The sequence below is a fragment of the Vulpes vulpes genome, chromosome X (assembly GCF_048418805.1).
Source record: "Vulpes vulpes isolate BD-2025 chromosome X, VulVul3, whole genome shotgun sequence".
In the NCBI taxonomy this organism is placed as follows: Eukaryota; Metazoa; Chordata; class Mammalia; order Carnivora; family Canidae; genus Vulpes; species Vulpes vulpes.
The window spans coordinates 102,215,982-102,232,515 of record NC_132796.1 but is presented as its reverse complement, the minus strand read 5'-3'; the positions used below and the strand labels follow the sequence as shown (position 1 = coordinate 102,232,515).

Genomic DNA, 16,534 nt, shown 5'->3' with positions numbered 1-16,534 from the left:
ATTTTGTTACGTCTGCGGAAACATCCTAATTATCACATCATTCTCCTAGACAATTCAGCCTATTTATACTGAAAGCAAGTATCAATATACATAGGTCTTAAAATAGTGAAGTGATACTTTGAGCAAAATAAATACATTATGCTGTTACAGCAAGCCAAACCAGTAAGTCTTGAAACTCCCATCAACAAATAAGTGTGAATGATGTCAGTTATGCCAAACATGACTATTCTTTAAAATGGTTGTTTTAAACATGCATTATATTACATTGAACCTTATGCAAATTAAGAGCCTAGAATGCCTAAGGAAGATTATGCATTTTAAAAATTGCCAGGTACATGTTTGCTCTCTATATGTACTATTACTATTAAAACATCTAATACTTATTAAGCACTTAGTATGTGTCAGTGCTGTGCTGAGTGATAACTTTTTATATGCTATAGGCAGTTTTCCTTTATTTCTTAAAAGATTTTATTTATTTGAGAGAGAGAGAGAATAAGCAGCGGGGAGGGGAAGATGGAGAGGGAAAAGCAGGCTCCCAGCTGACCAGGGAGCCCCAAGCAGGGTTCGATTCCAGAACCCTGGGATCATGACCTGAGCTGAAGGCAGATACTTAACTGTCTGAGCTACCCCGTGCCCCACATTTTTCTTTCTTTAAACTGTGGTAAAATACACATAACATAAAATTTACCATGTTAACCATGTTTAAATGTACCAGTTCGGCGGTGTCATGTATATTCACATTGCTGTGCGATGTGCTCTAAGTTTTTTTTCTTCCAGTTTTTTTTGAGATATTTTACACTGATTAATGTACTCACTTCAACAAACCTATGAGGCAGATACTGTCACATTCCCATTTTGCAGAGGAGGAAACTAAGGCATAGAATGGGTAATGTGCAGGCTAAATCTGTATGATGCCACTTGTAGGTCCTCACTTCTCAGGCATTCATTCTTCAACCCAATCCAATCTGGCTTCATCTCACCCCACCCCTCTCTCCATGGAACTTGCTTGCAAATATAAGAAATTCATGAATAATTTCCATTTTAGTAACTCAAAGGACACCTTCAGTTTTTATCATGTTTGACCACTAGATAGCGTATGACTTAATACTTTTCCTTGTTTTTTCAAGGTACTACTGGTGATCTTTTAAAGCTGTTTCCTATGGGCTTCTAAGTGGCAGTCAGTTAAGTGGCTGTCTTTGGCTCAGGTCATGCATGATCCTGGGGTCCAGGGATCAAGACCCATACAGGGCTTCCTACTCTGTGGGGAGTCAGCTTCTCCCTCTCCCTTTGCCAGCCACTCCCCCTGCTCATGAGGTCATTCTCTCTCTCTCTCTCTCTCTCTCTGTCAAATAAATAATTAAAATCTTTAAAAAAATAAAGCTGTTTCCTAGAGCCTCTTTTCTCCTTTTATATTCTCTCCATACATCATATTATTCATTCCCATAGCTCTAAATAAGGATCTATTGATAATGCCTAAATGTGTGTCTCTAGCCCAGATCTCTATCCTGAGCTTCAAACTAGTACAACTAACATTTCTGTTTAGAGATCTCAGAGAACTTCAAACTGAACATGTCCAACACTAAACTTGTTTTCCCTTCTTTATCCACGTTTTTGCCAAAGTTTCCCCTCTTCTGTGGCCCCACTGGACCCATTAGTTGCCCAAGCCAGAGGCCTAGTAGTCCTCTTTGCCACCACCATCACCTGCCCTCCATCAAATCTATCAGCAACTGATTCTACCTTTCAAATACCTCATGAATCTTCCACTCTTCTTCACAGCCACAGCCATCACAGTAGCCAGGGTCACTGTACTTGTCTCCTATGCAATTATCCCACATCTTTGCCTACTCCTAATCTACTTACCACTCTGCAGCCATCTCTCAAAGATGTGAATCTAGTCATGTCAATCACAGACTTAGAATTCTTCAATGGCTTCACACTGGCCTTAGGAGGACAAAGTGAAAAATCTTTTTTTTAAAAAAAGTGAAAAATCTTTAGCATGACTTGGAAGGCCCTACTTCCACAGATCTTACACTACTCCACATCTCCAATCCCAACTCTTATCACTTCACCATTTTTAAATTTTTATTTTTAAAAAATATTTTATTTATTTATGAGAGAGAGAGAGAGAGTGCACAAGAGAGAGCAGCAAGCACAAGCAGGGGCAGAGGGAGAGGGAGAAGCAGACACCCCAATGAGCAGGGAGCCCAACGTGGGGCTCGATCCCAGGACCCAGTGATCATGACCTGAGCTGAAGGCAGACACCCATCCCACTGAGCCACCCAGGCGCCCTTATCACTTCATCTTTACTCCCACCCTGGCCAGAATGCACTTGTTTTAAATTCTCTATACACTCTATTCTTGACACACTATACTCCTTTTAGTTTCCAGGCCTTCACATGACATTTTTTTAATCTGGAATACTTCCTGTCCCTATGATCCATATCCCAAGCTAGCTAACTCCTACAAATCAGTAAGATCTCAACTAAGGGAGGTCATTCCTACTTCAGCCCTCCTACTAGGTTAAATATCTCTGGCAACTAGATCAGAACTTAATACATAGGAGGTTCTTAAAAATATTTGTTGACTTAGGTGAGTAGAAAAAAAGAATGACTAGGTATACAGGTCTTTGATAGACAAACAAGTGCTCAATAAATATTATTAAATGAATGAGTAAATGAGTGAATGAAGAGAAGAAGAAAGATTTATTTAATGAACAATTCTAATTTTTTCCCAGTAAAATATTGCATTTGTGGAATTTATACTAGATATCATTCTACTAAGAAGAAAATATCCAGGTTCTTTTTTATATATAATTTCTTAAAATATTTATTTATTTATTTTAGAGAAAGGAGTGGGGAGAGGCAGAGGGAGAGGGAAGGAAAGTCTCAAGCAGACTCTGTGCTGAGTGCAGAGCCCAGCATAGGGCCTGATCCCACGATCCATGAGATCACGACCTGATTTGACACCAAGAGTTGGACACTTAACTTACTATGCCACCCGGGCACCACAGAAAATATCCAGTTTCAAGATTAGGAAGCAATAATTTAAAATGACTTCTAAGCTATAATATTTCACTAAAAATCATGTAAGAGAAATCTATGAACAACTGTATGTCAACAAATTGGATAATCTAGAAGAAATGGGCAAATTCCTAAAAAACACACAAATTACCTAATCAGCTCAAGAGAAAAGAGAAAATCTCAACAGATCTGTAAACAAGTATAGAGACTGAATCTGTTTCAAAATCCTCCCAACAAAGAAAAGTCTAGGACTGGATATGGTTTCACTGGTGAATTTCACCAAACATTTAAAGGATCAATACCAATTCTGTTCAAACTCTTCCAAAAATAGAAGATGAGGAACATTTCCTAATATATTCTATATGAGATAGCATTACCCTGATATCAAAGGCAGCAAAGATACTATAAAAAAACTACAGACCAACATCCCTTATGAATACGGATGGAAAAGTTCTCAACAAAATAATAGTAAGCCAAATCTAATAGTACATTAAAAGGATTATACAATAGGACCAAGTGGGATTTATTCCAGGAATGTGAAGGTGGTTCAATATGAGAAAATCAATGTAATGTATTTTATTAACAGAACAAAGGGGGTAAAAACACACGATCATCTCAATTAATGCAGGAAGCATTTGAAACAATTCAACATGCTTTCATGATAAAAATACTCAGCAAGTAGGAATAGAAAGGAACTTCCCTAACATGATAAAGGGCATTTACCAAAACCTATAGCTAATATTATACTCAATAATGAAAATCTGAAAGCTTTCCATGTAGGGAACAAGACAAACAGGGATGTGTTTTTTTTTTCTTTTTTTTCTTTTCTTTTCTTTTCTTTTCTCTTTTCTTTTCTTTTCTTTTTTTTTTCTTTTCTTTTCTTTCTTTTCTTTCTTTCTTTCTTTCTTTCTTTCTTTCTTTCTTTCTTTCTTTCTTTTTTTTTTTGGGAGGGTGGAGAAGGTAGAGAGAGAATCTCAAGCAGGCTCCATGCCCAGCACAGAGCTGACACGGGGCTTGATCTCATGACTCTGAGATTGTGACCTGAGCCAAAATCAAGAGTCAGATGATTGCTCAACAGATTGAGCCACCCAGGTGCCCCAAGATGTCTGCTTTTTGAAACAAGAGAGAGGTGGTAGTTGAACAGCATTGTAAATGCACTAAATGCCCCTGAATCATATACTTTAAAATAGTTAACTGTGTCTTATATGAATTTCACATCAATAAAAAGATTCATAGAGTGAATCATTTGTTCATTTTGGTTTACTGATCTATAAGCATATTTCCTATGTTTACAGGATAATTGGTAGATAAGAGTTATAATTTAGAGATTACATTATAACACCATGAAAAACAAACTTTATTTTCAATTCAAGATAAATGTGAGATAAAAGTCTAAGTAAAAGCCTAAAAACTACTCTTAGGAGAGCTTGCAAATTTTTCTCTCAAAATTAGAATGTTCTTTTAAAAATTGGAAGCCAGATGGCCCTATAGATAAAAACAAATCTCAATGTTAAATCCAGATGGGATTTAAAAGTTAATTCTGCTGCAGCTGCAGCAAAGCAATCATACTGTAGTCAATGTGTTTATTTTTCCTTCAGTGATGTTTAGAGCACTTTTTCTCAAATTGGGAACTTATTGGAAAGGCAAATTTTCAGGCCCTACCCCAGATCTCCAGAATCAGAAACTCTGGGGTTGGGGATCAGTAGTCTGTTTTAATAAGCCTTCCAGGTGCATACTCAAGTTTGAGAACCACAAGTTGAGACCAATAGCACAAGCCTTGGCCAGTGAGGCTGCTACAAGCATTTTCTTACCAGACAATGTTGTGTCATAAACGTTGTGCTATTTCTTCGAGTTGTTAATGTGTCAGCTTGGAATACCTGTGAGTTATCACTATGAAGGAAAAGAAAACATTTGAAATCCATTACGAAAAAAATTTTTTTAAAGAAATAAGATTTCAATTACTTAAACAGCAATGCCATTAATGTAAATGCATTCTTTGTGGAGATAGCTGTGTAGATGGAGAAATTAAAACACGTGCACACACACATGCATGCACACATACATGCACACAAAGCCTTAGTTGGCTAAGCCTAACAAACGTCCATGTAAGGGAAGGAATTCTCAAGTATGCCACTTTACCACTAATCATGCTACCAAGAATAATTTATCATGACCTTGGAAATGCATCATTTTTTGTGCAAACCTGTAACTGATTTATGGTTGAAGTTTATGGTTGAAGCTACCATGTGTAGTACCAATTCCCTCTCAACTCTATAAAGTTTTCACATGAACAAGAGGGATAATCAAATAGCAGAGGTTAACAGAACTGAGATTTTCACAGATATGTTTTGACCTATTCAGTATTAAAATATTTTAAGTTAGTTGCACACCCTCGAAACACTGAGAGGTTTCACATAAATAATCTAGATTCCAGATTTCTAGCTTCTTTTGAAAATTTGCAAGCTGTGGCCACACTGGGCCACATTTTCACATGGCAACAACAGACCAAAGCTAAGCAACTGTTGTCTGTTAAAGTGGGGGCTAGTCTTCCTCAGCTTTGATGGTGTCTCAGCCCTATATGAGCTTGGGACCCTGAAGAAGTCTTTTCCTTATGATGTCTTCTTTTCATTTTAACTTTCTATTTTGAAGCTGTTTAAGACTCAGAAGATGTTGCAAAAAATACAGAAGGTCCCCATGTACCTTTCATCCAGGTTTCCCCCTTGATGGTAAGAAGTCATCCTTAACTTCCTTCCCTCCCCTCCCCCCATATCCAATCAGGTGCTAGGTCTCTCTTACTGCCATCTTACTCTTTTCATGCTCCTTGCCAAAAACCAATTCAAAGCCTTTTTACTTTCCTACAGACTCTGCAATAGTCTAATTCGTCCTTTCATTTCGCTTTTATCTCTACGGCAGTCTACGTATCAGACTGCCAAGTCGCCCTCCTGAAGAACAGGTTGCTCTCCTGCTCACAACTTTCAGTAACTCTCTTCATTGTGAGCTGGATTCAGTTACATTCTTTTTACTATGACATTCAAAGCCCTCCACCATTTAGCTCTAGGTTTTTGGATTTCATGGACTAGCAAAATTTCACAACAAAATCCTGGCACAAACATATAGTTGCTCACCATCTTTCTTTTCCCAAGTAAGGTCATTTAAAAAATCCTACCATCGAGATCCCTGGGTGGCGCAGCGGTTTGGCGCCTGCCTTTGGCCAGGGGTGCGATCCTGGAGAACCGGGATCAAATCCCATGTCGGGCTCCCGGTGCATGGAGCCTGCTTCTCCCTCTGCCTGTGTCTCTGCCTTTCTCTCTCTCTCTCTCTCTGTGTGTGACTATCATAAATAAATAAAAATTTAAAAAAATCCTACCATCTACCAAAACCATCATTTCATTTATAAAAGGACATTTTGGAGGTGTGCCTGGGTGGCTCAGTTGGTTAAGCATCTGCCTTTGGCTCAGGTCAGGATCCTGGGGTCCTGGGATCGAGTCCCACATTGGGCTCCCTGCTCAGTGGGCAGCCTGCTTCTCCCTCTGCCTCTGCCTGCTGCTCCCCCTGCTTGTGCTCGCTCTGTCAAATAAATAAATTTTTAAAAAGGACATTTTGCTATATTAAAAAATTATAATCATCACAGGGTAAAATACAGCCCTGCCCAGGAAAGGACAATTGACCAACTACATCACAACCTATTTAAGTACTCTGCACTTTTTTTAAAGATTTATTTATTTATGAGAGAGAGAGAGAGAGAGAGGCAGAGACACAGGAGGAGGGAGAAGCAGGCTCCATACCGGGAGCCCGACGTGGGACTCGAACCCGGGACTCCAGGATCGCGCCCTGGGCCAAAGGCAGGCGCTAAACCGCTGAGCCACCCAGGGATCCCCACTCTGCACTTTTTTTAAAAACAGGGGTTGGTGAAAATGTCACCTAGGGTCAGCACTGGTCAGCAGATGAACATCTGGGAGCCAGTGACCCGGGCAGAGTTGACCAGCTCTCTGGAACACACCTATGTTTTCCTGTACCCAAGCTTGTTCCATATACTTGGAATGCTATCCCAGCTCTCCAGCTTCTCTCTTCCTGTCTGCATCCTATCAATCCATCAGGACCCATTTCATATGCCTCCTAAGAATATTTTCCTATCCCTCACCAACTCTGCTCTCATTTCTCACTCCATTCTTCGAATCTCCCTAGCACTTTCTTTCCCTCCTTAAGCATATATCTTATCCTATCATATATTTAAGTCCTCTGATTATTTATTTGCCCTACTAAATTAAAAGCTTATTGAATCAAGACACATCTTTGCAGCATGGTCATTTATATATAACAGGCAGTAACTCAATATTTTATGAGGATATATATGTATGGGTCTAAGTTTTACTCATTTTCCAGTCATTTTCCTTTTTAAGAACAGGAATATATTCTAGCAGTCACTTATAAGAATGTTGGAGAGACACTAATGGGTTGCATATTTCCACTTTTTTGTATGGTGGGGGGGGAGTAATTCTTAAAGCTGGTAATTATATTTTCCCCTAAATTTTTGTCTGTCAATTTTAATAAGACTATAACTGAAAGGAATCATGAGGAAGTATATATTTTCAACTGGTAGGAGTGATTCAACATGAATTCATAAAATCCTAGGTGATATCTACAACTGAGTTAAGTGCTACCACTTAGACAAAGTGAAAGCAATATAACTAGATATATGTTCAATGGTCCACATTAAATGATCCATAAGTAGCTCTGTCGAAAAATCTAAGCTACAATATGTTTATTCCAGTTATATTCCCAAAGCAATCATTCTCTATGGCCACTGTTCTCCTTCCAGGTTTGTAAGAATTAATAAGCCAGATGGTTGGCAAACTTCTTCTGCAAAGGGCCAGACAGCAAATATTTTGGGCTTTGTGGGACATCTAATCTCTGTGGCAACTACTCAAATCTGTCACTGTAGTGGGAAAGTGGCTGTGGACAATAGGTAAGCAAATGGGCCTGGCTATGTTCCAATAAAACTTTATTTACAAAACCAAGTGGCAGGCTGGATTTAGCCCAAGTAGTTTGACTTTCAAGCAGTTTAAATGCAGAGTCAAGCTAGAGTATTTACAGCAGGAAGGCACTGGCAGAAATCCCAGAACTTACTCTCTAATTCTCATAAGGGCCAGAGAAGTAAAAAACAAAAACAAAAACAAAAAAACTACTACCTTCAAATAAAGTTATTGACACCAGTAGTGAAGTCAGCTAAGCAGAGGGCTAACGAGTATAAAGAACCAAGAGGTTCAAAACTTTTGACATTGGTATCTTTATTAATACAAGATGTACACAAAACAGTACAGGAACTCCTTTAAAAACAATTAATACTTGTATTAAATATGATATTTAAGGAACAAATTCTGCAAGCGTGGGTGCGAGAGAGGTTGTGTTTATATACAAGCATCAAGCAGAACTGGAAAATTACTTGACAGAAGTGCAACAATTATTTAGTGATCAGTGCAAGGGGCGAGTTTTAGGGGTTCAAATAAGTGAAAGTGAGGGAGGTGAGCAGTGTACACATGCAACCGAGGAGAATGGAGGTGAGCATGAATTCAACTAAGGCGTAGTGTAATTCTACTCTAAACTGTTCTCGCTTCCCTGTCCCTGACCACATGGTAAGCTGGCCACAACAGCACAAAATCTGCCCTCAGGAGATCATTTGGCCAAGTTCCCTGCCCTCAGGCATATTATGTAGCACTTCGATGCTACTTCTTTTTGACAGACAAGAGTCCCTGGACCTGATCCACCTTGCAGTTTCTCTCTCTCTCTCTTTTTGTTTTTAAGATTTTATTTATTTATTCATAGAGACACACAGAGAGAGGCAGAGACACAGGCAGAGGGAGAAGCGGGCTCAATGCAGGGAGCCGGACCCGGGACTCGATCCCGAATCCCCAGGATCACGCCCCGGGCTGCAGGTGGGGCTAAACCTCTGCGCCACTGGGGCTGCCCCACCTTGCAGTTTCTTTATCTGTAACTCCTACTAAGTAAATATGCAATCGCCTCTTACCTTTCTGTACCAATTTCACTTCATGTGTCAGGAGCATAAGTGATAGAATTTGACACTGTAACTATGCTCTAATATGATAAAAATAAAAAAAAAATAAGTCCTTTGCCAAACAAAACAAAGCATGAAGGGATAATGGCCATCACTCTCCTTGCTTCTAGGGCTGTTTGCAATGTGTTTTTTTTTCACTTCATAAAGGCTTCAAATAAAACCAATATTTGCCCTGAGTGTTTTCTTCTAGCAGCGTAGGTTCACAATTCATGTTTTCATACAACAGGATTAGAGTCAATACTGAATTTATAGAATATTCTTGTTTTCTGTCCAACTTGTACAGTGCTGCCCCTTTATTTCTCTGCCTATTAAAAAAATATTACATTGGGACACCTGGGTGGCTCAGTGGTTGAGCATATGCCTTCGGCTTGGAACATGATCCTGGAGTCCTGGGATCGAGTCCCACATCAGGCTCCCTGCATGGTGTAAAACTGGGGTCCTGGGATTGAGTTTTGATCTGGCTCCCTTCAGGTGACTGCTTCTTCCTCTGCCTATGTCTCTGTCTCTCTCTGTGTCTCTCATGAATAAATAAAATCTTTTTTAAAAATTATGTATTTTCTGTTTAATCTTAGTTTGCATTTCCTTTTGTCCAGTATATTCTTCCTTTCATCAAATGACCAAAAAGCTGCATTTGGTTAGAGTTAATAAGCTTAGAAGTTGACGGGTGCCTGGGTGGGCAGTCAGTTAAGCCTCTGACTCTTGGTTTTGGTTCAGGTTGTGATATCAGGGTTGTGGGATCAAGCTGGTGTCAGGCTCCGTGCTGAGCACCGAGCCTGAGTTTCTGTCTCCCTCTCCCTCTGCTCCCCCCCTCATGCTTGCACTTTCTCTCACTGTAAAATAAATAAACAAAACTTTTTTAAAAAGCCTAAAAGTTGATTAGTAGTGGACAAATCACTAAGCATAGGAATCAGGAGACACAGGTTCCTAGTCCTGGCTCTGTTACTATGTCATTGTAGAGACTTATGGGCCTTGGTTTCCTCATATGTTAAATAAGGAGGGTAGATCTGGTCTCTGTGTTCACTTCTAACAATTGTGATTTATACCTATTGATTAGAATGATGCTAGCAAAAGGAAAGAGCAAAGTTACTAACACAATGAGCGAGTGCATTTTCCAAACATTTTTACAATACTGATAAAACTTTATATGCCCCTGGGATATGAGATCCAAGATCTTACTTTCAAATTCTATATAAAGAAATTATAAGCATGTGTCATGCCAAACGTTTGGATGCATCCAGAAAATAGTTAACAATCAGGACAGTGTTTCTAAATCTTATGCTTTTCACTATCAGCCCTCTAAGGAACCATTTTCAACATTCCCCCCGCCCCCAATTACTCCCTCTTGAAAAGTCTCACAAAATTTTTATGTATAGTTGCGACTTATATATAAAAGGAGCCAGATTTTTTCGCACACCCCCAAGAACCAAGTTGGGGGCAGTATCGGCCATTGAGAATGCAAAATTTATGAGGTTAAGTTTTTGTGGTACCTAAATTTTTTGTTCAAATAAAAACTAGGTGTAAAAAAGGTCTGAGCTTATTCGCTTGGTAACCATTTCCATTTGCTGGAGGTGAAGGTCAGAGGTGACAAAGCAGCTGAGAGAATGACAAAAAATTACAGTCATCACAGAAGATCTGGAGGCGAGGGTGGGGAATGCTGTTTCTTCAAAGGAGTGGGTAAGAGATGGGGTGAAGTTAGAAAAGTTGTGCTCCACACCAATAGGTTGCTGCTTTTTGGTCCTGGTGGACTGTCAGAAGAAGACGTCCAGGTTCACATGCGTGTCAACCTCAGGGTAGGTGTGTGCTCTCCCTCCGGCCAGGCCAGCCCATCCCACTCCCCCCAAGTGTGAGGGTGAACTCTCCGGACAGCAGGAACAAGGGAGATACCTGTAGAACCTCGATGGAGAAAGGCATGGGAATGCTATTGGAAGTAGCTTTCCCCACCTCCTGCCACCCACCCCCAGCTTGCCTCCTCTAATATCTCAATCCTGCTCACCCAAGCCCATTGATCAAAGGGGCGCTGTTGGATCTTCTCAGCGTGTTGTCTGTGGTGGCTGAAGTTGGCAGCAGCTCCAAGTCTAGTTCCATTTTCTCTTGTGCCATGTCCACGTGGAAGAAGAAGCCACTCTTTGATTCCAAGTTCTCAAGGTTTTCTGGCTCCCATTCACATAAGGACAAGTCAACTGGGTGAGGAGATGTAGGCAGAGAGGAAAAGGGGAAAAAGAGAAGAGAGGAGGAACCTCTTAGAGGAGTGAGGTACTCACCTCGACAGCCCTACCATCCCTAATACCAGTGGGCACAAAGTGGGGTAGGGTTGACTCCGAACCTCCCACCCTCCAAGCTCGAGGTTCCTAACGCTGAGAAGATCCTCCACTTCCAAGTCTATAATGAAAATGAGGAATTTATCTTAGTCACCTCCGCGAATCATTCTCTATTTCTCTCAGCAAAGGAAAGCCCAGGTAAGCCTTTCCGGCCCAAACGAAAACTACAACCTGTCGCCTTCGAAAATCCGTCGGGTGCCGCCCCTCTGCGCCTGCGCCCCGTCCCGCCTGCTGACGCATGCTTATTACGCAAGCAATGAGAGTCAATAAGGGCGCCCTTTGTCAGCCTTGCCTGGGGAGCACGCGCAGTCTTAGGAGTCGCTTTTTTACCCCAACCCAGGTCCTCTCTTAGTCTCTTCTCGGGGGCGATTCGCCGTGGTTGTTCCTCTGCTCCTATGTGAACCCTGGGATGGTTTCACTCACCGTTATTTAGGAAAGAATGGGTGGGGAGGAGTAAGGTGTATGAGAGTGCCGTCCTTTATGCGCTATATCTAATTAATACTCCCATTTTCTCAGTTTTGATTAGCCTGTTATCCCCTTCTAACTGAGGCCAAGAAGCTTAACTCCCACGATGAATTTTTCCATCCTGTTATAGCCAATACGACACATTTGTAATTGAGAAAAATGCTATATGCCGGGGGGGGGGGGGGGGGGGACCAACCCAAAACCTGCCACCTGTTCCCAAAGTGTCTTGTGTCAATTGCTAACCCAATTGAACCAATCGTGCAGACGAATCATTGTTTTCCAGGTGATCTCATTGTCTTTTTTTTTTTTTTTTAAGATTTTATTTACTTATTCATGAGAGACACAGAGAGGGAAAGCAGAGACACAGGTAGAGGGAGAAGCTGGCTCCATGCAGGGAGGTCAGTGTGGGACTCCATCCCGGGACTCCCAAGATCACGCCCCAGGCTAAAGGCCCGCGCTAAACCGCTGAGCCACCCAGGGATCCCCTCATTGTTTTTTAACCTTAATCGTAAGTGTATTTTTACACTAAATAAAATTTAGCTTCTCAAAGCTATTCGTCTAAGAAAATGATTTGAGTTAGAGAAGCTTATTTACTTAAATATCTCAGAATTTTGTATCCATCCAAATCAGGGTTTCCTTTTTTTTAAAGATTTTATTTATTTATTCATGAAAGACACAGAAAGAGAGGCAGAGGGAGAAGCAGGCTCCATGCAAGGAGCCAGATGCAAGACTGGATTCCAGGAATCTGGGATCAGGCCCTGAGCCAAAGGCAGATGCCCAACCACTGAGCCACCCAGGTATCCCTCCTTTAAAAAAAAAAAAAAAAGATTTTATTTATTCATGAGAAACACAGAAAGAGGCAGAGACATAGGCAGAGGGAGAAGCAGCCTCCCTGTGGGGAGCCCAATGCAGGACTTGATCCCAGACCCCGGAATCACAACCTGAACTAAAGGCAGACTCTCAACCACAGAGCCACCCAGGTGCCCCAGGGGTTTCATTTAATGATGCTGTCGTGGCTCAAACATTTTAAGAATTGCTCTTTTAGAATTTTTCACCACCAGTTAATGAGCCACACTGAGTACTGAAATCCTAACTCCACACTAATAATTTTGTAAGACCATACCTTTTAGGAACCATATACAGGACTGGCAGAGAAGGTAAGTGAAACTACTGAAATGAGAGTTATGAATTAAAATAATCATTACATGGTATAGCACTTTAACGGTTTAAAAAATGTCTTCACATACTTATCTCAATTGGTTCAATCATGAACCCTGCTCAGCTAATCAGTGGTGAACTTAAAATAATGGGATTATCTTGAAACAGTTCATGACAAGTTATGACATGAATGATCATAATCATTCCTCATTCATTCTGAGAATAGAATAAGAAAAGCTTAATTATATCAGGCAGAATTGGGTTATCTAAATCCCAGACACGAGAACGATTTGGAGTCTCCTTTCCTGATATAAGACAGGTTAACAATAGCTACCATTTTTCATGCACTTAATTATATGCCAGGCACTGTCCTAAGCACTTTAAATATGTGATTGCATTTAATACTTAGAGTAACTCTGTGAGGTAGGCACCATCACAATGCCCATTTTTTTAAAGGAGGAAACTGAACCCCATAGGGGTTACTCAAATTATAACTGCTAAGTGGCAAAGCCACTCTGCCCTTGTATGTGGGTGAAAAGACAGATGAGGTGCCTCTGGATATTTCTCTAGATACTATTTCTGTACTCAGAAGCACTTGATAAATACTTATTATTTTACGAATAGATGCAGTTTTAAAAACCTGTCATTCACAGCTATTTTGTAAAGTAGGCAAGTCTACTTCTATTTTACAGTTGATAAAATTCCAGAGAGATTAATGGCACATTTAGGTAGCAGTAGAATCTGAGCTGGTACCAAGATCTCCTAAAAATCACTGTTAAAGTTCCCAGGATACCTGGAAAGTTTACAAAAGATGGTAGTTAAAGCTGAATAAAGTCAGGGTGAATGTAGATGGCAGTGGTTAAATACAGAACAGGGGTCAAAGCCAAACTAAATATCAGAAAAATAGGGGGTACACCAGAAAACAAGTAGATCTTTGCTCCACTCTACTGCTCATTTTACTTCTCAAAGAGTTTGTTAATATTCGTGGCAAGTAATAAGGTTTAATGGATATATATTGAAAGAATAGATCATCTCATCATGCCTAAGCATCACAGATACCAATTTTTAAAAATCTAAGTATAATAACACTAAGAAAATAGATAATAAAATGACAAGGGAGGAACAACTGTGAGACTTTGAAGAAAAGGGGTAGTAATATGAAACGATAACATGGATAACATGCTCAAGATGGCAGGAAGTTTGCAGCTATTACCAAAGAAGAGGAATTCTCTAATTAAAGTGTAGCTGAATGCCAGGAACTCAGAGTACATATGCAAGTTAGAATGTCAAAAGGAACAAGTACTACAAAAACAATTCTGTATATCACAGGGGCAAACACAACATTTAAAGAAAATATTTTTACTTCTTCCCATTTCTACTCACGCACTATTATACCAACCTAGCTGTGTGTCATCATCAGCTTCTGCTGTTCTGTAGCAATATGCCATGATCTCAGATTGCTGGTTTGCTTCTACCTTGCCACTTATGCTACTCTTGTCTTTGTCCCAGTCTGCTACCATCTGTGTCAGGCCTCTTACTTATAAAAGGTGTCCCACAAATATGTCATAATCAGTTGTTTACTAGTCGTCATGACAACTTTAAAGCAAATTTTCCTTATCACAAAAGCAAATCAAAGGCAAGCTGAACCCAAGCCCACAAACCACAAATACCCTAAACCTCCCAAAAGATTTATATGAAGGGTAAGAGAAACTAGGTAGGCAAGAATGATATGAATAGAATCTGGAAATGATGGCCAAGGTAGCATCCATCTTCTAACATGTCTTTGAGTTTCTCCTAATTGTTAAGGTCCTGAAAGTTAGGGATTCTACTAAATCATTTGACTCCTCAGAGTTAGGAATTCTACATGTAGCCAACAAATGATTGTTTAGTAGCTATTGTGAACAATAGAATGTACTATGTTGTTTTGAGCAGATGAGGGGGTTGCTGAGACCTTGAGATAAAAAGAGCTACATAAATTGGTCAAAAACAGAGCTTGCTTTTCCAATCCAGTTGGAAGAAAAATATAGGGAATTTAAAGGAAACTATCTAAAAGTGCTTTAAAAACTCTATATTACAAGCAGCGAATATTAACATTGAGGAATAAAATGATTGGATTTGGCAAGTTTAATATGGGACAACTAAGTTGAATAGGCAGGTAAAATTATTTTTGCTAAATTTTTTTTAAAATTTTTTTTAAATTTATTTATGATAGTCACAGAGAGAGAGAGAGGCAGAGACACAGGCGGAGGGAGAAGCAGGCTCCATGCACCGGGAGCCTGACGTGGGACTCGATCCCGGGTCTCCAGGATCGCGCCCTGGGCCAAAGGCAGGCGCCAAACCGCTGCGCCACCCAGGGATCCCTATTTTTGCTAAATTTTTAAAAAAACGTTTAATTTATTTATGAGACACACACACACAGAGGCAGAACCATAGGCAGAGTGAGGAGAAGCAGGATCCATGCAGGGAACCCAATGTGGGGGACTCAATCCCGGAACTCTGGGATCATGCCCTGAACTGAAGGCAGATGCTCAACCACTGAGCCACCCAGGCATTCCTATTTTTGTTAAATTAAAAAAAATTAATTTATTTGAGAGAAAGAGCGAGCACGAGAAGAGGGGCAGGGCATAGGGAGAGGGACCAGCAGACCCCCCTGAGCAGGGAGTTCCACGCCCACATGGGGCTCCATCCCAGGACCCTGGGATCATGACTTGAGCCAAAGGCAGATGCCCAATGGACTGAACCACCCAGGTGCCCCTATTTTTGCTATATTTTGAAACCAATTCATGACTATTAAATTTTCTGTATGATTAACACAATACAATACCATCTTTATCCCATCGTTATTCAAGTAGCGAGGATTAAATGAGTTAATATTTCTAAAGCTCTTAGAATGGTGCCTAGCACACAGCAATTGCTACGTAGGTATTTGTTAAATAAAATAAGTAATTCCAGGCCTCACACATGCTGAATGACTATTGTTAGGGTCTCTGTAAATCCTAGGAAGGAAAAAAAAAATTCTGGTTCTGCTACTTGTTCTTCAGGACTTTTCCTAATATCGTTGAAGCTGACAATGCTTGTAAAATGAAGATGGTGATTGCCACTCGCTATATGAACTCTTATTCAATTCTCTTTATTTTTACACCATTGCTTTTGTTTTTTCACTTCCCTTTTGTCTAGTGCATCCAAACGGATTATCTGAAAAAAAAAATCAGCCCCTCCAAACACCAAACAAAATCAAGGGATTTAAGAAATGGGCAGAGATCACAGAGATCAGAGCAAATAAATTGGCATTGAAAAAACATGGAAACCACAAGTTTCTGTTTCCCTTGAATATTGGCCCAAACTCCTCCAGAACAGCGATGCTCCACTGTCTCCAAACTATTGGTTCTTTTCAAAATCGGGCGCCAGGGTCCCCGGGCCAATGCCAGAGAGGAAGGCGCCGGGCCCCCTGAAAACGCTCCTCCCTTTTGGAGGAGGTTTGCGGGGCGGGGTTCCCACGC

General features: G+C 40.4%; 1 protein-coding gene across 5 annotated transcripts in view; it reads right to left on the bottom strand.

The window, feature by feature from the left end:
- The window catches only part of LOC112907855 (PABIR family member 1-like), a 77,269-nt gene extending 65,642 nt beyond the window's left edge, over positions 1-11,627 (bottom strand). For 4 of the 5 annotated variants that reach the window (XR_011998283.1, XR_011998284.1, XM_072744621.1 and 1 more), the window contains exons 1-3: positions 11,506-11,627; positions 11,087-11,273; positions 4,832-4,910 (exon numbers count right to left, since the gene is read on the bottom strand). Coding sequence is in view for 3 of the 5 variants with exons in the window: in XM_072744621.1 (XP_072600722.1) it covers positions 4,832-4,910; positions 11,087-11,273; positions 11,506-11,518 (279 nt within the window). In the remaining 2 variants the exon portion in view is untranslated. The remainder of the gene's footprint in view (positions 1-4,831; positions 4,911-11,086; positions 11,274-11,505) is intronic. The other variant, XM_072744622.1, reaches the window with a different exon arrangement.
- Positions 11,628-16,534: the final 4,907 nt, after the last annotated feature.